Source organism: Pipistrellus kuhlii, unplaced genomic scaffold, assembly GCF_014108245.1.
Source record: "Pipistrellus kuhlii isolate mPipKuh1 unplaced genomic scaffold, mPipKuh1.p scaffold_m20_p_4, whole genome shotgun sequence".
NCBI classification, from domain to species: Eukaryota; Metazoa; Chordata; class Mammalia; order Chiroptera; family Vespertilionidae; genus Pipistrellus; species Pipistrellus kuhlii.
In genome coordinates, this window is record NW_023425540.1 from 33,070,867 (window position 1) to 33,093,170 (window position 22,304).

The 22,304-nt window shown below is 38.7% G+C and overlaps 2 protein-coding genes across 15 annotated transcripts in view; one reads left to right on the forward strand and one right to left on the reverse strand.

Annotated features, from left to right (window-relative positions):
- Positions 1–3,645: 3,645 nt before the first annotated feature.
- Positions 3,646–5,670, reverse strand: SERF1A (small EDRK-rich factor 1A). Its single transcript, XM_036411164.2, has 3 exons — positions 5,518–5,670; positions 4,203–4,311; positions 3,646–3,846 (listed from the first exon to the last, which is right to left on the reverse strand). Exons 1-3 carry the CDS (start codon positions 5,522–5,524, stop codon positions 3,774–3,776), a joined length of 189 nt encoding a protein of 62 aa, XP_036267057.1. The 5' UTR covers positions 5,525–5,670; the 3' UTR covers positions 3,646–3,773.
- Positions 5,671–6,185: 515 nt separating this feature from the next.
- BDP1 (B double prime 1, subunit of RNA polymerase III transcription initiation factor IIIB) overlaps positions 6,186–22,304 on the forward strand; it is a 72,432-nt gene continuing 56,313 nt past the window's right edge. For 13 of the 14 annotated variants that reach the window (XR_004983167.2, XM_036411140.2, XM_036411149.2 and 10 more), the window contains exons 1-7: positions 6,186–6,634; positions 9,444–9,720; positions 11,982–12,091; positions 13,141–13,200; positions 15,561–15,689; positions 17,997–18,130; positions 22,029–22,123. Coding sequence is in view for 13 of the 14 variants with exons in the window: in XM_036411140.2 (XP_036267033.1) it covers positions 6,423–6,634; positions 9,444–9,720; positions 11,982–12,091; positions 13,141–13,200; positions 15,561–15,689; positions 17,997–18,130; positions 22,029–22,123 (1,017 nt within the window). In the remaining variant the exon portion in view is untranslated. The remainder of the gene's footprint in view (positions 6,635–9,443; positions 9,721–11,981; positions 12,092–13,140; positions 13,201–15,560; positions 15,690–17,996; positions 18,131–22,028; positions 22,124–22,304) is intronic. The other variant, XM_036411141.2, reaches the window with a different exon arrangement.

Consider the following 22,304-nt stretch of genomic DNA (forward strand, 5'->3'; position numbering starts at 1 on the left):
AAAGTTGCAGGTTCCATACTGGATCAGGGCACTTACAAGATTCAACCAATTAATATGTAAGTAAGTAGAACAACAAATTGATGTTTCTCTCTTTTTCTTTCTAAAAATCAATAAAAAAAGTTAGATCCAGAGACATAGAAGCATGGAACAGCATCAAACCTCGGAAGGCGGGGAAGGTGGCTGGGGGACTTGTATGCATGCATATAAGCATAACCAATGGACACAGACATGAGGACATGTGCTGGGGGATGGGAGCAGATGGGAGAGAGGCCAATGGGGGAAAAAGGAGACATATGTAATGTAGGGAGCGATTATAGGGTAAAGCCTCAGACTGACCTGCTGGCAAAGCCAAAAAGTCCCAGCCGAGAGGGCACAGCATAATTAAGCTTGACTTTATGACGCTCCCTAGATCCCTAGATCCTGCCTAGGTAGCTAATGGGCTGTGGGAGGTGCAGCAAAAACAAAACCAAAACCAAGTGAAACTCTCAGGAATATTGTAACTATGGTGACCACTACCTTGTTTACCTATAAAATAAAGCATGAGCTGGATCTGTTCTGTGGTCTCAGCCAGGCACAGAAGGTCCACCTAAACAAAGCTTATTCTCTTTGTATTTTATATATATTTTATTGATTTTTTACAGAGAAGAAGGGAGAGGTATAGTTAGAAACATCCATGAGAGAGAAACATCAACCAGCTGCCTCCTGCACACCCCCTACTGGGGTTGTGCCTGCAACCAAGGCACATGCCCTTGACTGGATCGAACCTGGGACTCTTCAGTCCACAGGCTGATGCTTTATCCTCTCGGCCAAACCAGTGTCAGCTCTTTGTCTTTTCTTCATCCTTCGCAGGCTCTCCCTCAGGCTCGCTGAACCGTTGGCTGTGCTGGTGTAGCACAATGTAATACTTTTAACAATAAAAAATTTAAATTAAAAAATAAAAGCAAAAAAAAATTAAATCTTAATTTAATAACAAGTTGTCTGTGAATGTTTAATGTGTATAATGAGGGCTTTGTAAAAGGTTTTGTTTTCAAGAAGCAAAGTAGTCATGGAAAGCCTGAATTAAGTATGTACAGCCCTCACCAGCTTGGCTCAGTGGATAGAGTGTGGGCCTGTGGACTGAAGGGTCCCAGGTGTGATTCCGGGCAAGGACATGTACTTTGGTTGAGCTACATTCCTATAGGAGGTGTGCAGGAGGCAGCTGATCTATGTTTCTCTCTCATCTGTGTTTCTAACTCTCTATCACTCTCCCTTCCTCTCTGTAAAAAAAAATCAATAAAATATACTTAAAAAAATAAGAAAGGGCATTTGAGCAATCTGTAAGTCATTCTTATTTCACTGACATTTTCATGACTTGGCCATCTGAAAAGATAACATCTTTCAATATGGATTATTATAAAGCAAGTACTTCTTTAGCAGGTGAAGCAGTAAGAGGCAGTTTAATAAATATTCTTTTTCAGTTTTAACTTAGTGAAAAACCATGACAATCATAAAAGTAATTAAATTTTAATTGAATTTTGATGTTTATAGATCTTCATCACCAAAGGCAATTAGGAATTTACCAAAAGAAGTTGACATACTCCCTGCTTAGTTGCTCTCCCTGTTAAAACTGTTACACAGCCGAAACCAGTTTAGCTCGGTGGATGGAGCATCGGCCTGTAGACTGAGGGGTCCCAGGTTCGATTCTGGTCGGGGACACATACCTTGCTTGTGGGCACATCCCCAGTGTGTGGTGTGCAGGGGGCAGCTGATTGATGTTTCTCTCTCATTGATGTTTCTAACTCTATCCCTCTCCCTTCCTCTCTGTAAAAAAATAAATAAAATATAAAAAAACACCATTACACAAATTGTAAAATATACAAATCATCATCTGATTGTCTGTTAGGTTTTCACTTTAGGGATATGTCTTCCCTCCCCGTTTTATTGAGGTATGATTGACAAGTGAAAATTGCATATATTTAAGGCCATAATTTTATATATAACACTATGGGGATATTCTTTTTTTAAAAAATTCAGTAGTTTTGAAACCTATTGTATACTCAAAACAAATAACAGTAGTACATCTGACTTAAACAAAAAAGCTCTCTTTACTAGGTGGAACTTGAAAATATAACGCAAAAATATATTGTCATTTTCCAGAATGGGTAAACTCTTCCCATCTATAAAAATATGAGGAAAAAGAGCAATATATATATATATTTAAAGTTAGAAAAACAAGGCTATAAATCAATAGTTCCTTTTAGCCCATTTTCAAAAACGGCCTCGTTTGATAAGTGGGTAATAATTTCTTACTCTGCCACTAACAGAAAAGTCATTCGAAAGGAATCAAGTAATTGATGTAACTGACCTCAGTATATCACCTTGGGAAGTAGCAGCTGCTACCTCGTATTTTCAGCAGGACTTACGAAGGTTCTAATAATAATGCACTACCTCCTATTAAGGATGATGTAACAAAGTATTTTTAATGTTTATAAGGGTGTTTCATGGATTTTGGCAATTTTCAATTTACATTGTAAAGTTGGTACTACATCTAAATAATTGTCTTTCTTTGGTAACAACTCAAAGAAATATCTAAAGTTAGTACATGAATTAACTTTGCTGGCTTGTTACAATTATTCATCTGTATTTTCCCCTTAATATTTTGTAAACAACCAGTTTCCCTATTAGAGGTTTAGATATTTTAATTACTTTGTTTAAATATGCTACATGAAAAGAAACTAAATTGTCAATATAATCCTACCCGGTTTGGCTCAGTAGATAGAATGTTGGCCTACAGACATAGGATCCATTGTAGGCCAAACGCATGTTCGTAGATTGCAGGTTCCATCCCCGGCCCTCTGGTTGGGGCCTATACAGCAGGAAACCAATCAATGTGTCTGTCTCACATCAATGTTCCTCTCTGTCTCTCCTCCTTCCTTCCACCCTTTCTAAAAATCAATGGAAAAAATATCTTCTGATGAGGATTAACAATATAAAGTGCCAATATAGTTCAGCAGTTACCCTTAATTTCCCCCCTCTTTTCTATCTATAAGAAATGTCTGGTGATATTGAAGGTAAAAAATCAAATCCTGTATTTTAACAGTTAATTTATCCATAAAATGAGTAACATTCAGTTTGGATATGTCTCAATGATTTATTATAACCCAGAGATCTTCTTTATGCTAATATTTAGGTTCTTTTGGAACTGTAGTTTTCCCCAGATTTGTAAGAATTGTTTAACTTTTTAAAAAGTCCAAAGGTATTCCACTACGTGGGCTATTTTAAATACGAAAATCATTCATTAAAAGAAAGCAAATAAAAGATATGGCTGAAAGCATAAAAAGTTCTCTGAACTCATGGCTTATTGCTCTGGGTAAAAATTCTAGAGATTTTTAAGCAAACCAGTTGATTAAAAAGCAAAATTAGATGAATGCATCTGAAATTCTATTATGTAATAATGTTGACTTTAAAGACCTACCTTAACAAATTTTTAAGGGAAAGACTGTAGATTTATATAAGAGCTTCTATTATCTGATTACATTACCTCTAATTAGTTATGTATGTGCTCACTGCTGATAAAAAAATGTTCACCAACATGTCACATGCATGGTTAGTGTTTTATTTTTTGAAGAAAGATCCTGAAACATTATACTAAGTCAGACTGAAAGATAAAGTTTAAAAGTTTTTATAAAGATATTACATATGTAATGACTGTTCACTCTACAAAATCTTGATCATAGAGCTTATAAAATACACCTAGTTGGCAGTAGCACCCAGGTTTTCCAAATTGTCAGTCATCATTTTTCTCTTGTCTGCATAGACTTCTTCTCATTAGCTGCTTTCTGCTTTTGTTGCATGATCTCAGAGTCTCTATAATGGGAGAAAAGGCTGTAAGTTGTTACAGAAAAGCCGAATACGTTCTCACTTGTGTTCTGTATATAACCTATTCCGTATATTAAATGACAATTTTGCTAAATGAAGTGCTAATGGTGTGGTGGAGTTGCGTGAGGCTCTCTGCAAAACAAACTATAGCTTAAGAACTTTAAATTCTTCATCCATGGGTTGGGATAACTATCCATATAGTTTTATTATGCCGGGCACAACAAATATTCAACTGTTATCCCTTTCTGCAGGTTAGGCCTAGTCCTACCAAGAATTTTAAAAATGCATTCCATTCTCCACACTGAAAACTTCAGTGACTTCAGAATTACATTAGCATCACTGACCTCTGTTTTCTCTGAGAGGCAGTCAAGCTATCCTCTTTTCTTTTTCCCTTGCTAATTTCCTGGGATTTCTTCATGTTTTTCTGGCGGGCAAGTTCTCGTTGATTTCCACCTACAAAGAAAAACAATTAATTATTAATTTCAGTTTAAGGCTCTTATTGAGGTGCATCTGAAGTTTGCTTTCTAAAAATATATATTTTATTGATTGTTTTTACGGAGAGGAAGGGAGTGGGGTAGAGTTAGAAACTGATGAGAAAGGAACATCAATCAGCTGCTTCCTGCACACCCCCTAAGGCAGCGTTTTTCAACCGCTGTTGAGATGTTGCCTGGTGTGCCGGAGGTGCAGACAAGACAAGAATTTTATAATTTTTCAGTTTTGTTTACTTAATATTTCATAATAAAGTAATTATAAAATACTTTCTTTGTGTTTATTTGATTCCTATTCAAGAGAATTATTGTACTTTATATATAGTCAATATAGGCACAGAGTTAAATTTTTTAACATTTTCCAATGGTGGTGTGCCTCGTGATTTTTTTCATAAAACAAGTGTGCCTTTGCCCAAAAAAGGTTGAAAAACACTCCCCTAAGGTACATGCATGCCCTGGACTGAAATGGAACCTGGGAACCTTGAGTCTGAAGGCCGACGCTCCATCCACTGAGCCAAACCGGTCAGGGCTGAAGTTTGCTTTTCAATAGATGAGACAGCAAAAGTACAGCACTGAGTGGTGGTCTCAGTTCTGACTACAGCAGGAAGCGTAAAGGTAAATACTGAAGATCTTTAAGAGTATTATACCAATCAAGGTGTTCACTGGCTGCAAATGCAAGAACTCTTAAAAGCGGCATTCCATTCCAATCGGCTATCCATTGGTTAGTATTCCAAAGTAAGTTCTGGCTTCTGCGGGGTGCGGGTGGAGCGAGAAAGCTAGATACAGAGACCACACACCGCACAAGCCAACTCCTAAGCCAGAAGCTTGTGAAACTTGACCGGTGAGAGCTAAACAAAAGAACGAGGGCGGAGACTCGGGCGGAGCGCCGGGTGTTGATTAGGCCCGATGATGTCAAGTGCCAGCTATACACCACCTCCAGAGCCGGACCCCTCCGGAGCGGCCGTCTCACACAGCCCGCCCCCGGGAGGGGTTCTTTCCTGTGTAATCCGCACCTGAGGGGCAGGCCCCTGTTCAGGCCCCATCGGAACCCACCATCCCTCTCGGCGGTCTGAAGACAAGGGATTCCCCGCCAGCCCCTGGCTCCCCGCCACCCGCGCCTGGGTGACCCGTTGGCTTCCCTGCCGCCTCCCCAACCTGTCCGCACACTCACGGGCCATGCCGACCACCGCTCCGAGCCCGGAAGAGAGCGACTCGGAAAAGCACAGGCTTCCGCGCGCGATCAGCGGACGTCTCCCCTCAGCGGGTCTGGAAGGCGGGGCCAGCCCGCCCTCCGCTGGGCCCCGCCCCGCTGGGCCCCGCCCCCGCTGGCCCCGCCTTCCGCTGGGCCACGCCTCTGCCCCCGCCCACCGCCCCGCCCGCCGAGGCCAGAACAGGGAACTCTTTCACATTAAAAAGTCCACAAGCACATACAATGAATGCTCTTCCACAACATATTTCCCTGAAACTCAGTTTCTCCCCTAAAAGGTAACTATTATCAGTTGCTTCACCTCTGAATTTCTAATCTATGATCTCAATTTAGAGTTTCTAAGCCTGAGGATGTGTTCATAAACAGTCCCTGCTCTACAGGACCCTCTAAAAAGAAAACCGGCCAGCGGTTTTAGTAGTTCCCATACAATCTGGGGCTGAGGGGTTGACTAGCTCTTCCCCTTCTTTTCAACAATTTCTCAGGACGCCTGGAGGGGGCAGAGCGCACAGCCTGGCGCCTCTATTTCTGGTTCACCAGTAACCTGGACTTTGTAGTTTGACAGTTACCATGGTTCCGGGCGTCTTACGTCATCGCGCAGCGCTTGCTGATGACGCAATCAGCTTAGGCGCCTTCCAAGGGCGGGGAGCTAGGTCTAGGGGGGAACCCACCTCTGACTGTAGCAGGGTCATGAGGAAGAGGCGGCGGCGGGAGGCATCCGGAGGCGGCGGGGGCGCGAATCTCCGGTAGCTGCCTGCTGGGCCGGCTCGTGGCTTGGTGGGAGGGCGTCGTTCCTCACCGTCTCGCGCAGCGGCCGGGGCTCGGGGCTAAGAGCGGCCGTGGGCCGCCTCCCCGGGCCCCCTGGCTCCGCCATGTTCCGCCGGGCACGCCTTAGCGTGAAGCCGAATGTCAGGCCTGGTGTGGGCGCCAGGAGCTCCGCCGCCGCCAATCCCCAGCGGGGACGGGAGGCTCCCCGGCCGCCGGAGCCGGCAGCGTCCGGTGACCCGAAGCCAGCGGAGATCACAGATGTGCCCCCGGCGGATTCCGGGCGGGCAAAGCCGCCGGAAGAGGCTCCTCGGAGCAGGTAGGTGCTGGAAAAGGGGAGCGTTTTCGTCCCCGGGCCTGTCAGCCGAGAGGGTGAACTTTACAGTGGGAGTTACTCCCTCGCTTGAACTAAGTTTTACAGTTGAGGCCGGAGGGTATAGATTCTGGGGGAGAGAACCATGTATTCAAGTGGTTGTGGGTGTAATCCAGGTGTAACAATCTGGAAGTGAATAAGCCACACGTGAATCCAAATTCATTAGAGAATTTGGATTGCCGTAGTTTTAATTCTTCCGGAGTACTTTTACAGGGATAAGTAGTTTAAAACATTTTTAAAAACATTTTTATTTATATTTATTGACTTTTAGAGAGAGTGGGAGGGAGAGAGAAAGAAACATCAATTTGTTGTTTCACGTTTTTATTGCATTCATTGGTTGCTTCTTGTATGTGCCCTGGCTGGGGATTGAACCCACAACCTTGGCTTGGGCAACTTTGCCTTATCTGGAGGATGCTCTGATCAATTGAGCTACCTGGCCAGGGCCAAGATATTTATTATTTAAATTTATTTTTTATTTTTTTATTTACTAGAGGCCTTGTGCATGAAATCATACATGGGTGGGTTCCCTTGGTGTGGCCTGCTGGAATCAGGCCCCAGCTGTCGCCTCCAGCTTCGCAGCCGTCCTGGCATCCTGGCATCCTGCCTTGGCCTGGCACTGCCCCCTTATCTGCTTGACCATCCCACCTGTGGGGCGATCAGTAGGGACTGGGTCCCCTCCCTCCCCCTCTCCCCAGCTCCCTCATCGCCTGGGAGATGGGCAGTGGCCCGGGGGGGGGGGGGGGGGGGGGGCCGCTGACCCCCTCCCCGCCATTGCTGCTGGTTGCCATCTGCTGGGCGATCAGCAGGACTATTGGGGTCACCCACGCCCCTCCTCCCACCCGACTTGACCACACTACCCACTCATCTGCTCCACCATCCCTCATTGGTCCTGCTCTCATCTGGGCTCATTGGACCCCCAGTGCCTCCACTGCCACCTGCTGCCATCACTGCGTCTCAGACGCTCAGCATGTTCCACGTCGCCCCCTGGTGGTCAGGGCACATCATAGCAGACAGTCAAACTCCCAGTCATTCAATTTGCATATTAGGCTTTTGTTATATAGGGTTTAGTTTATTTTGTTAAATGTATTTTTATTGGTTTCAGAGAGGAAGGGAGAGGGAGAGGGAGAGGGAGAGGGAGAAAGGGAGAGAGAGAGAGAGAAACATCAATGATGAGAGAATCATAGATAGGCTGCTTCCTGCACACCCAATACTGGTGATCTGTGATGGGGGAATTGAACCCTGACCTCCTGGTTCATAGGTAGAGGCTCAACCACTGAGCCATGCCGTCTGGGCTATTTATTTACTTATTTATTTTTAAACTATTTTATTTTAAATTTTTTTATTTAAAATATATTTTATTGATTTCTCACAGAGAGGAAGAGAGGGATAGAGAGCTGGAAACATCAATGAGAGAGAATCATTGATCAGCTGCCTCCTGCACACCTCCACCGGGGATGTGCCTGCAACCAAGGTACATGCCCTTGACTGGAATCAAACCTGGGACCTTTCAGTCTGAAGGCTGACACTTTCAGTCTGAAGACATACAGGAGGCAGCTGATTGATGATTCTCATCACTGATGTTTCTATCTCTCTTTCTCACTTCCTCTCTCTGAAATGAGTAAAATTTTAATTAAAAAAAAAAAAGAAGAACATTGATGAGAGAGAATCATCATCGAGTGGCTGCCTCCTGTACGCCCCATGCTGGGAATCGAGCCTGCAACCTTGGGCCTGTGCCCTGATCAGGAATTGAGCTAGCCACCTCTTGATTCATAGGTTGATGCTCAACCATTGAGCCTCACTGGCCAGGCTACCAATCTTCCTCCCCTTCTTGACTTACCTTGCTTTCTATCCATTCCTGAAATAGTTATTTCCACTGTGAACTGTATCTATTTTATCTAATTTGGAGTTACTGAGCACATTTTTTGGAGTGAAGCATTTGATAGCTGTATAAAAGAGTTGTGCCTGAAAAAAGACAAATGATTTCTTTCTCAAACAGAATTTTGTTTGATTAACGTAGCTAAGTGTGTATCTTCAAAAACTGCAGTTCAGATATTTCAAAGGATTGATGTGTATATTTGGTTTAACTGATCTCAGATTGATAAAGTAAAATGTCAAAATTTAGATCAATTTAGATGGATGTCAGTGTGGATTATAAGCTTAACTTAAAAAAAAGATAACTTTGTTATCTGATGATTTAAACTAGGTTAACTAAACTTTGTTTTTGTAAGTTAGGTTTTTGTGTTTGTGGGTTTTTTTTTTTTGTGTGTGTGTGTGTGTGTGTGTGTGTTTTTAGGGGCCCAGGATGAACATAAAATTATATGCTGTAATGTGCTTAGGGACTTAGAATTTACATATCTGTTAAAATGATTTGCTAAAAATTTTTATTCCAACATCTGTCATAACAAACATACATCTCAAGTCAATGATTTTTTTTTTTTAAATAATGAGATTTTACTGTTTTGAATTTTTCCAAATTAGTTTAAAAAATATTTTTATTGCTTTCAGAGAGGGAGAGGGATAGAAACATCAATGATGAGAGATAATCATTGACTGGCTGACTCCTGCACGCCCCCTATCGGGGATCAAGCTTGCTACCCGGGTGTATGCCCTGACCTGGAATCGAACCATGCCCTCCTGGTTTATAGGTCAACACTCAATCACTGAGTAGCACCTGCCTGACCCAAATTAGTTTTTAAAACTAAAATATTTAAAAAGATCCATGATACCCTTTTTATTTCTTTTTGAATTTCAACAGTAATGAAAAGACTGATGGTAAGAATGATGTTGAAGAATCCAGTAAATCTTCCTCTACTGTTTCACAGAGAAGAAAGCGAATATCAAGTACTCCTCCTCTGGTTAAGCCTAGTGTCAATGTTCCTTCAGTGCCTCATCCCTTATCTACAGTTAATCAAGAAGATCCACAGCCACAGCCAAAACCAACAAAAGAGAAACAGCCTTACTCCGACAGATACCGAATATATAAAGCCCAGAAACTGAGAGAAATGTTAAAAGAAGAATTAAGAAAAGAGAAGGTAAGAGAGGAAAATCAGAATTTTGACTGTTGCCTGCCAGATTTCAGTTTTTATGTCAGTTAGATATGATTTGGAGGAAAATAATCATTTGTAGCATTTTATAGGGGAACAAAACTAAATAATATCTTTTATGTTAACAGAGTATCCCCTTTTCTCTCTCTTCTTTTTTTTTCTTCCTGAAATACTTTTTAATTTTAGTTATTGTTGAAAGTATTACATATGACCTGACCCTTTTCCTCTCCCAGCCTGCTGCCATCCCAGCCCCAGCGTCCACCCCAACCCCCATTGTCTATGTTCTTTGGTTATGCTTATATACATTCTCTGGTTGATCTCTTCTCCCTTCCTCTTTTCTTAACAGAATGATTAAGCACTATGGATTTAAGCTTTTTTCCCCATTATACTAATTTTATATGTTTTATTTATCTATATTTTGATGTTTTTTGATGAAGGCTACAAATAGAAGCTTCAGTATACACACAGATACACATATAACATATTTATAACTTAAAAACAATTTATTGATTTTTTTTCCCACAGAGCGGAAGGGAGAGGTAAAGAGAGTTAGAAACATCAATGAGAGAGAAATCATTGATCAGCTGCTTTCTGCACACCCCTTACTGGGAATGTGCTCGCAACCAAGGTACATGCCCTTGACCAGAATCAAACCTGGGACCCTTCAATCTACAGGCCACTGAGATTGGCTCTATCCACTGAGCCAAACTGGTCAGGGCACTTGGTTGTTTTTTTAAATGTGTTTTTATTTACTTCTGAGAGAGGAAGGCAGAGGGAAATAGAACATCAATGATGAGAGAGTTATCAATCCCCTATTGGGGATTGAGCCTGAAGCCAGGGACTGTTCCCTGATGGGGAATCAACTGCCATATCCTGGCTCATGAGTTCACTCAATCACTGAGCAACACTGGCTGGACTGTGTGTGTGTGTTTTAATTTTTATTTTAATTGATTTTTAGAGAAAGAAGAAGGGAGGGATACAAAGGAGAGAGAAACATCAGTTGGCTGCCTCCTACACATCTCCTCCTGGGAATTAAGCTGCAATCCAGGCATGTGTCTTGATAGGGAATTGAAACAGCCACCTTTTGATGTATGGGGTATGCTCAGCCTACTGAGCTACACCAGCTGGGCATACTTATAACTTTTAATCAGATTTTTATGAGGATGTCTAGATGACATGAGTTACATTCATTTGATTTAAGGCCAGTATAGTTGAGCAAAAATGATTGGTAATATTTCTAAACTGACAATATGGAAAATTATAAATGGGAAAAACATTCATGTATGTATATAGTAGAGTCCATGTCCTTTTTAATCTTCAAGTTTATTTTTCTAAGAGGGCAATGTAACAGCAGTGAAGCATACAAGCTCTGGGGTTAGTCACTAAAGGTTTGAACATTAGATTCATCCCTTATTGACTGTATGACTTTAGGCAATTTCATTTATCTTTCTAAATGTATCTCCTCATCTGTAAAATAGACTAATGATAGTATCTACCTAACTGAAGAATTGTGGAGATTAAGTGCATTAATACATATAAAACTCATTTAGATTAGTGTTTAGCAAATAAGAACTTAACAAATGTCAGCTTTTAATTATAGCATTATCTGTTTTTTTTTTTAAGAGGAATGCACTTAGCTTGGTGCTTTATATTTGTTATCTCAGAATCACTCTTTTACACCAGAGTATACAATCTCAGAGAGATTATTATTTTTTTTATGTTACACATTTGAATCTCTATCCTCTAAAACTTAAGCCTGAAAAATGTTCTATTTTATAGAATGTGCTTAGATTTATTTTGGGTAATTAAAAATTAAACATTTGCTTCAAGAATTTTATAAAATACATAGAATTCACTGCAGGGTAAGCAAAAGCTATGTATTTATAAATTCTCAGTAAATTATTATAGTTAGAAGGCACCAGTAAGCAGGATTTTATACATTGGGCGTTTATCCATTCTGAGTCACTTTAGTTTTTAAAATTCCTTAATATGCAACAACTTCTTAATGTTCAGTTTATAAAATTTTCCCTAAAATTGTGCATAATTATGGTAGGAGTAATTTTCAAGCATTTGCAATTAATGCAATAGTGGACTGTATACTTGAATATAGTACATTTGAAATTCTTCTATATTTAAAAATAAAAGTGGATATCTCTCTTTCTCCATTTCCCTTCATCTCCCTCCATCTCCTTCTATCTCCCTCTCTCCCTTTCTTCCTACCTCCCTTCATCCCCTCCCTCTGTATCTAGAAACAGTGGAAAAACAAATATGCCATAAATGAAAGTCAGAGACCACCAGATCGTTCAAAAATGACTATGAGAGACTTCATATATTACCTGCCAGATAGCAATCCAATGACGTGAGTAAACTTTGTTTTTGTCTTACTTTCTTTATCATCTATAGAGTACAGTTTCATGTTTTCCAAAAGCATGTTGACAAAATTTATAGCAAATATGATGTCCTTTTAAATAGAACTTTGCAACAAAAATTAGTGGTATTTTAAGTAACTGCTTTCTTGGTGGTAAATGATTCCTTTACCTCTGAGATTAAAAATAAGTTTCCTGTGTTACATTATTAAGATGTAGTAAAACTAAGTAGCTTTTCTGTAATCATGATTGCAGTTTCTATTTCTTGTACACTATAACCTGATCTGAAGGAGTGACCTATTTATTAAATGAAGTAGCATTTGATTAAGAAATCCTCAAAGAACAAAGCTTCTTTAATCAAAGTTAGCCTGAGGAGGCCAGATTATGATAAATCTCATTTTTGTGCATTTGATGGTTTAACTGGTAGATGTAAGAATAGTGGCATATTTTTAGTATAGCGTATTTAGATTTACTAGGTCCATTTATTTTCAACTGGTGTGCTGCAAGAATTCTTAAAACATGCAATACCTGACTATTTAGTCAAGGGCACTGAGATTATTAAATAAAAAATGACAACAGCCAACACAATAATAACTGTCTGGTGTGAATAAATCAAAATGATACCTATTTTCTTTTTATCAGTTTGGCAAAAAAATATATTTTTTGATGTGCCACAGATTTTAATAATTAGTTTATGTGTGCCATGAGATGACAAAGGTTGAAAGTCACTGGCCTAGTTGAAGGTAAGGCCAGAAACCTAGGTTTTGAATGGTTTGATAAGCCACTAGATGGCTTCATGTTTTTGGATTGGGAGCCTGTCTTCCCTGAGGAATTAGAGGGTAAGAGAGTTCCCTACCTAGGGCCTAACAAATCATTTCTACTCGGCTTTTTGTATTGACTGTCGGGACACACCATCATTAATACTAGTGTATGCTATGTTATTAAAAAAATGCAAGCTAAAATAATTCTTGCCTACAGATAGAATTGATAAGATGTAAATTAATTATTTATTAAGAAATATTCTGTTATTTTTGTTTAATAGTTCCTCACTGGAGCAAGAAAAGAAAACTGAAAAGTCATTGACACCTGTTCAGACAAGAGAGTAAGCATCTCATCTTATTCTTTTCAAATATATTCTGGCATGGACACATTAAAAAAAAAAAAAAAAGAAAGAAATCAAGTGATAACCTCTTTTTATAGTCAGATTACATGTGATAGCAATTTTTAAGTAGAATTGCTGATAAGAATAAAGTTAGTTTGATTTTAATCAGTAGGAAAGCCCCAAGCTATTTGTGTATTACATATATATATGGCCAATGTTATGATTTACATTAAAGCTTTTAGAATTATAAGGGGTTTTGTTTTGCTTTAAAATAATATATTCATATTAGTGGCCCTGTTCATGAACTGCCTCCCCCCTTTGCTGGCCTGATTGCCCCCCACTAACCTCCCTCTCCAGCCGGCCTGGTTGCCCACGCAGACTGCTTGTTCAGTTGTTTAGTCGTCCTTTGGGCCACCCTGTGCATCTGGGCAGCTGCCATTTGAGGCCTGCTTGCTCCCTGGGCAGCTGGGGGGCTGAGGGGACTGGGCACCGACATCTTTGAGGGCATGGCAGACAATTAGCATATTCCCTCATTATTGGCTGTGGGTGCTGCCCTCTACGAGAGGGTGATGGTCAATTAGCACATTCCCTCTTTATTAGATAGGATGCTACAAAATTCAGAAGGAACAAAGATATATTGAGAAAAGTCTCCAATTCTGTTTTTCAGCCCTCCAGTTTCCCCAGAGGCAGCATGTTACCAATTTTTTAATGTATTGTTCTAAATCTAATCTATGTTTATTCAAGCAAACATGTATATAGCATTTTTCTTTTTCCTTTCCTTTACCCCTCTTTTCCTTTTTTCTTCCTTCTTACTTTCCCTTTTGTTTTCTTTTTTTAGCGTTCTGTGTATGCCATCCTGCAATGGATGTACGATAGTTTTGATGTCACTAACGAGTCTTTTTTTGTTTAAACTACCTGTTGCCTTCCACATTGCACTGCCATTTTAGTTTACCAAAAAGAAAGCCCTGTAAGAGACCCTTAGGAAGTTATTGTAGCCTTGTAATTCATGGTGGGGGGATTGTGGAAAATTAGCACAAACATTGGGGTTTTTTGGTTGATACTTAAAGGCTTATTAAATAATTACTGTTTTGCTTAGAATCCACATTATTTTAAAGCAGAACTCTCAAGCTTTACAAATGTGTTATGTTTTTATAGATTTATAGGTATGTTTGCTTTAGTAATACTTTAAGGAGACAATGTAATTAAATGGAAGGTATAATGGATTTGGAGTCATATTCAGAAAATTGTGTTTGGCTTCTTGGTGTAGCCTACACATATAGTAATGTTTATGTAAAATCTAGACCAAAAGTTACTTGTTTTCTTCAAGCTTCAAATGACTATGAAAATACCCCTAAATCACTGGTGGGAAAACTGTGGCTTATGAGCCACATGTGGCTCTTTGGCCCCGTGAGTTTTTAGCAAAGGCCAGCTTAGGAGTACCCTAATTAAGTTAATAACAGTGTACCTACTTATATAGTTTAAGTTTAAAAAACTTGGCTCTCAAAAGAAATTTCAATCATTGTACTGTTGATATTTGGCTCTGTTGACTAATGAGTTTGCCCTTCCACTGCCCTAAATGTTTTTCTGAGAATTAATAAAATGATTTGAGAACTAATGCTATATAAATATAAGGGTTATTTTAGTTACTTCTAAAATACGTACATGTTTTACTCTGTCTGATACGCTTTTGAGATAGAAAAGGAGCATTTATTTCTCTTTTCTTTTTAAGAAAATGTATTTTATTAATTTTTAGAGAGGAAGGGAGAGGATAGGGAGTTAGAAACAATAGTGAGAGAGAATCCTCGATCAGCTGCCTCCTGCACACTTCCTATTGGGGATGTGCCTGCAACCAAGGTATATGTCCTTGACTGGAGTTGAACCTGGGACCCTTCAGTCCGCAGACCGATGCTCTATCCATTGAGCCAAACTGGATAGGGCTATTTCTCTTTATTTTCAAAGAGGGTAAGGTTCTTATTAAATGCTACTAGATGAAATTTGAGAAAATCTTAAAACCATGTCATTAACAAAATATAGTATTTTATTTATTGATTGGTTGATGAGAGAGAGAGAGAGAAGGGAGGGAATAGAGACATGGATTTGTTTTTCCACTTATTTATGCATTTATTGGTTGATTCCTGTATGTAACCTGACTGGGTATTAAACCTATATATTTGGCATATCAAGGACAACTCTAACCAACTCTAGCTACCAGGTAGGGTAACACATAGTATTTTCGTAAGTTATAGGGGAAATTGGTAATTGCTAGAAGGTTGAATTTGCAATAATTTATTTTAGAGGTCCATAGTAGTCAAAAACACTTCTCATGGATATATGAATCAACCTTTGTTTACCTTTGATAGGCAAGAAGATAAGAGTACTCCTGATGTTGAAGATAATGAAGAACTGGAAGAAGAAATAGATGATGGCCCATTGCTGGTTCCCCGAGTAAAGGTGGCAGAAGATGGTTCTATAATTTTGGATGAAGAAAGGTAAGTTAAAGAGAGTGAGAGATTGTGGTTTCATGAGAGCAAAAGTGCTATGTCTAATGAAAGAGGTTGGGTTTCTCTATCTTTGTCATTTAGACTCTAATGCTTATATTAGCGTAATAAATGTACATAGAAGGGTGTGTTAGATTAATTTATAATTTTTAGAAGTTTTTATTTTTAAGATGTCTTTTAGCCAGGCTGGTGTGGCTCAGTGGTTGAGCATCGACCTGTGAACCAGAGATCATGGTTCAATTCTTGGTCAGGGAGCATGCCTAGGATGTGGGCTCGCCGCAGTGTGGGGTGTAAAGGAGGCAGGCGATCAAGGATTCTCTCTCATCCTTGATGTTTCTATCTCTCCCTCTCACGACCTTTCTGAAGTCAATAAAAAGCAAACAAAAAAGACATTTTAAAATTGCTTGTAGAGAGAGACAAAGAGACAGAGACAGACAGGCATCTTTATGTTATTTCACTTATGCATTCATAGAGTGATTCTTGTATGTGCCTTGACTAGGAATTAAATCTGCAACCTTGGTGTATCAGGATGATGCTGTAAGCTGCCTGGCCAGAGCTATAATTTTTTTTTTTAGCAATTTTTATAACTTTGTATTCTGTATCAAAAGATAGTACTCCTGGCCATTAACTAGCCATTGTTGTTTTACCAACTTCACTGGTAATTGGGAAGAGCTATACAGCTAATCATATACTTTCTTCTTTTGAGGATAGGTTTCAAAGATTGACTCAGTCTTGAAGTCAATATTCAAGTTTTCATACCATTAACTAATACCATATTCTGTTGAATGGTGGTAACTAATGAAAATGCAATGAGCCGGTTTTACTCAGTGGATAGAGCGTCGGCCTGCGGACTCAAGGATCCCAGGTTCGATTACGGTCAAGGGCATGTACCTTAGTTGCGGGCACATCCCCAGAAGGGAGTGTGCAAGAGGCAGCTGAATCAATGTTTCTCTCCCATCAATGTTTCTAACTCTAACCCTCTTCTTTCCTCTCTGTAAAAAACCAATAAAATATATTTTAAAAAATGCAATGAAATGTAGGTTAACATATTTTCTGATTTTTGTTATAATGAGGTTTAATTCACTTCTCGTTTAATTTCTCAGTTATGATATTAAATTTTTCATATTTGGCATTGTGGAATTTAGTTGTCTTTCCAAAGTGTATCATTTTATTTAGTTTTTTGCAAAGTGTATTATTTTAAAAAGTAGATAGTTTTTAGTAAGTAAATAAATAAAAAAAAGGGATAGAAAGTCTCCTGCCTAATTTAATTAGTAAAAATCATTTTATAGCATATAGGTTCTATGATAATTAAACACAAATGTGATACTGTTAATGATTTTTGTTTTTGCAGGCTGCTTTCTATTATTTTGTGATGATAATTTTACTAGTCATTAATAAATAGTTAAAAGCATATTTAACTGTGTGCAGGAATGTAAAACAAATATAAAATGCTTATAATTCTCAATATCCATTTTTGAGTCTAGCATAAGATAGTATATATTAAATATAGCAGACAGGCAGCAGTCAGTAAAACAAATACTTTTTTATTTATTTATTTATTTTTAAATATATATTTTATTGATTTTTTTTACAGAGGAAGGGAGATAGAGAGTTAGAAACATCGAAGAGAGAGAGTCATTGATCAGCTGCCTCTTGCACATTCCCTACTGGGGATGAGCCCACAACCAAGAATCGAATCTGGGACTCTTCCGTCCGCAGGCCAATGCTCTATCCACTGAGCCAAACCGGATTCGGCAACAAATACTTTTTAAGGTAGCCCAAATATATTTTCTGAATTTTATATTGTTTTTAGGATTAAAAATAAAAAGTTGACATTTATTTTTATTCCCTGACAATCAAATTTTATTTTATTTTTTACTGTATTGATATGAGAGAGAGAGAAAGATAGAGAGAGAGAGACAGAGAGAGAGAGAGAAAGAGAAAGATAGAGAAAGATAGAGAGTGAGAGAGAGGGGAGGGGAGGGAGATACTGATTTGCTGTTCCACTATTTATGCATTCATTGGTTGATACTTGTATATGTGCTGATGGATTGAACACACAACCTTGGCTTATTCGGACAATGCTCTAACCAACTGAACTACCTGGCTAGGACCCTTAGCAATTACGTTTTAAGTGAAACTTAGATTCATACAAAATAAGCATATCTCAAATGTATTTGTACTTTTGACATGACTCTGCCATACTAAATTTAAAGATATTACTGTTCAAATATATTTGCTGTGTTTTTCTTTTACTTGTTTCTAGTGTGGATCTATCTAAAAATGTGTTTCTTTCAGTTTAACTGTAGAAGTTTTAAGGACCAAAGGCCCCTGTGTTGTTGAGGAAAATGACCCCATATTTGAGCGTGGTTCTACAACTACGTATTCCAGCTTTAGGAAAAATTATTATTCTAAACCATGGTCCAATAAAGGTAACTGATTTTCATTTAAATTATGTAGGTCATTTCTTTGAAATGTAATGAATTATTTTCTCTGTTTCTTTTTTTTTTTTTTTTTAAATCATTACAATCTTTTATTTTTGTTAATCCTTACCCAAGGATATTTTCCCATTGATTTTTTGTGTGTGTGTGTTTTGTTTTTTTTAAATTTAATAAATCTTTATTGTCAGATTATTACAATTGTTCCTCTTTTCCCCCCCATAACTCCCCTCCACCCATTTTCAATCCCACCCTCTGCCCTTACCTTCCCCCAACTCTCCTCCTCCATAGGTGTATGATTTTGTCCAGTCTCTTCCTGCACCCCACACATCCTTTTCCCTGAGAATTTTCATGCCCTTTCTATGCCCCTGATTCTATTATATTCACTAGTTTATTCTGTTTATCAGATTCTTAATTTAATTGGTTTTTTGATTCACTGTTGATAGCTATGTATTTGTTGTTTGTAATTTTTATCTTTACCTTATTCTTCTTCTTCCTCTTCTTAAAGAATACCTTTCAGCATTTCATATAATACTGGTTTGGTGTTGATGAACTCCTTTAGCTTTTTCTTATCTGTGAAGCTCTTTATCTGACCTTCAATTCTGAATGATAGCTTTGGTGGGTAGAGTAATCTTGGTTGTAGATTCTTGTTATTCATCACTTTGAATATTTCTTGCCACTCCCTTTCGGCCTGCATAGTTTCTGTTGAGAAATCGGCTGACTATCGTATGGGTGCTCCCTAGTAGGTAATTAACTGTTTTTCTCTTGCTGTTCTTAATATTCTCTTTGTCTTTTGCCCTTGGCATTTTAATTATGATGTGTCTTGGTGTGGTCCTCTTTGGATTCCTTTTGTCTGAGGATCTGTGCACTTCCTGGGCTTGTAAGTCTATTTCTTTCACCAGGTGGGGGAAGTTTTCTGTTGTTATTTTTTCAAATAAGTTTTCAGTATCTTGTTCTCTCTCTTCTTCTGGCACCCCCATAATTCTGATGTTTGTATGCTTGAAGTTGTCCCAGAGGCTTCTTACACTATCTTTAACTTTTTGGATCCTTTTTTCTTTTTGCTTTCCCAGTTGAGTGTTTTTTGCTTCTTTGTATTCCAAATCTTTGACTTGATTCTTGCATTCCTCTAGTCTGCTGTTGGGTCTCTGTATAATATTTTTTATTTCAGTCAGTGTATGCTTAATTTCATATCCTCGAGGGTCTCACTAAATTTCTCAGTCTTTTCTAGGAAATTCTTGAAAAACCTTATAACCGTGGTTTTGAACTCTATATCCAGTAGTTTTCTTTTCTCCATTTCTGTCATTTGTGACTTCTTTGTCTCCGCATTTTGGCTGCTTGCCTGAGTTGGTAGGGTAGCTTTGTGTGTTAGGTGTCTTATATGGTCCAGTGGTTCAGCCTCCCTAGTTACCTGAGATGCACCCTTTTGTGACTGTATATTTAGCCTTGTTATAGTTAAGTCTTGATTGTTGTTGGTATCACTGGGAGGAATTGACCTCCAGGCCAATTGGCTATAAGGATCAGCTGTGTCTACAACGGGAGAATTTCTGTGTTGGAGACAGCGTTATGAGACAAGATTTGCAAAATTGCTAAAGCCTCTGCTCAGGTTGAATGGGGCGGAGTCTTAGCTCGGTAATTGCTGCAAGCACTTCTAAGAGTAAGCCACCCTTGAGCTTCACCTGCTGCCAGACAGTCCAGTTTCCCCCCCAATGAATCTGGATTCCAACATTCTTGCCCCGAACGGGACTTCAGCATAGCGGGGAGCTTCCATTTTTCACCCACTAGAGAAAGCCGGCGGCGCACTCAGTTGTCAGACCTCTCTTTGCGCACTCGCGCATGGGGACCTCTGCTTTTTGCAGCTCCCATGAGTTTCTGCCTGACAGTCCAGATTCCCCCTAAGTAAGCCTGGGTCCCCAGGGTCTCGCCCGGTACTGGGGTTCGGTCAGTTAGAACTGGGGTTCAGCACAGTTGGAAGCTTTTGTCTCCTTTCCTTTAGAGAAAACCAGCCAGGCACTCAGCCGCCCATGCGTGTGTCTCTGTACCTCAGCCTTTTGCAGCTCCTCTGATTTTCCATGAGCTTTCCTCTTTCCTTCTAGTTAAAGAATTTCCACTCATCCAGCTTTCCTCTGGTTCTGTATGATGCTTGTTTTGTCTTTTAGTTGTAATTTTGAAATTGTTGTGTGAGGCAGCAGTTTAGGTGTTTACCTATGCCGCCATCTTGGATTTTCTATTTTCTCTGTTTCTGAATTAAACCAGGTCTCCCCTAAGTAAATAAAGTGCAAACTACAATGCCGTTTCTGTCTAGCTAATTTTATTGACATTCCCTCTAATCCCTGTCCCATGGAGCTGTTTCTCCAACTTTATTTTAGGAAGATTTTAAGGAATTAATATTATGGCTATTTTGGTTAGAATGTTTCTCTCTGTCAAATTCTTATTCTACCTCAGATAATATTGCATAATAAAGTTTCTACAAATAAAAATTATGCTGTTAAAAAGTATGTCTATTGCATGCTGTTGTTTATTATTTAATTAAAAATATTTTTATTGTTGGTAATATTACATATATCTTCCATTCCTCCTCCTCTTTACCCTCTTCCACACAATTCTTACCACCCTCTCTCATCCCCTGCCCACCCCAAGTTTTCACCTATTGCCTGTGTCCAGGCAAGTATATACTTATTGGCTATGCCTATAAGTATATAAGTTCTTTGTTTTATATTTTCTTGTTCCCCCAATTATCTATTGTTTACTTTTTATTGTATAAATAATAGTTTGTTTTGAGAAAAAATTCAAACATAATTGAATAATAATTCTCTACTTTCCTTCTCTGACTTCTCCCAATCCTATTCATTTGAAGTTACTATTGTCCACAGTTTCTTATGTATTTTTCTAGCTATTTAATTTTTTTAAAACTTGGTAAAATATATTTTTATTGATTTCAGAGAGGAAAGGAGAGGGAGAGAAATAGAAACATCAATGACAAGAGATAATAATTAATTAACTGGCTCCTGTATACTTCCCATTGGGGACTGAACTCAAAACATGGGCATGTACCCTGACTGGGAATTGCACTGTGACCTCCTGGTTCACAGGTCAATGCTCATCTGAGCCACAGGGGTACAGGCCTAGCAACTTTCTTTCATGAACTAAGCACATCTTAGTAATATTGCATTGGATGTGGTAGGCAGAATGCCTTTAAAAAAAAAAAAATCCAGCTGCTTTGGTATTACCATGCAAATTTCTTAGACCATGTTTCTATATAAAAGTTTAAAGATATTTTTAATTAAAAATTTTAAAAAATGATTTTTAGAGAAAAAGGAAGGGAGGGGGAGAGGGAGAAACATTGATGTGAGAGAAAAACATCTATTGGCTGCCTCCTGCATGACCCCTATGGAGGCAGTGGGTGTGGATAAAGCCTGCAAACTGTATGTGCCCTGACCTGTCGAGGAATCAAACTGACAGTGTAGGGGACAAAACCCAACTAACAGCCACAACTGCCAAAGCTAAATTTTTAATTTAAATGATTGATTTGAGAGAGAGAGAGAGAGGGAAAAATTTGTTGCATTTATTGGTTGCTCCTTGTATGTGCTCTAAACAGGGATTGAACCAACAACCTTGGCATATCAGGACCCTGCTCTAACCATCTGAGCTACCAGACCAGGGCTTAAAAGAAAAGGTTTTTAGATCCATGAGGCTCTTTGAAACAAAATTGAAATATGTCTATAATTTTGTATGTAGACATATTTCTATGACTAAAGAATTTACTGCACTGTAATAATAAACTAAGTACTATCAAATTTATTTCAACTCAAAATGCATACTTAGATAAGGTTTATTTCCTCTGAAATATTGAGAATGTTAACCTTTGGACTTTCTAAATCTTTTATTTTTACAGAAACAGATATGTTTTTTTTAGCCATCAGCATGGTAGGAACTGACTTTTCTATGATTGGACAACTTTTTCCTCACAGAGAAAGGATAGAAATTAAGGTAAAGTGAATGCATTACATTTGTTGCTTGGAAAGAGATTGAAAATTACTAATATATTTTTTTTAACCATTGATTTAAATCTCAGTCCACCCCTTTTTCACTATTATGTTTTTGGTACACCTGTTTCTTTTTATAGCTCAAAAAGTAATAAAATTTTTCTGAGTTCTGTTATGAATACAAT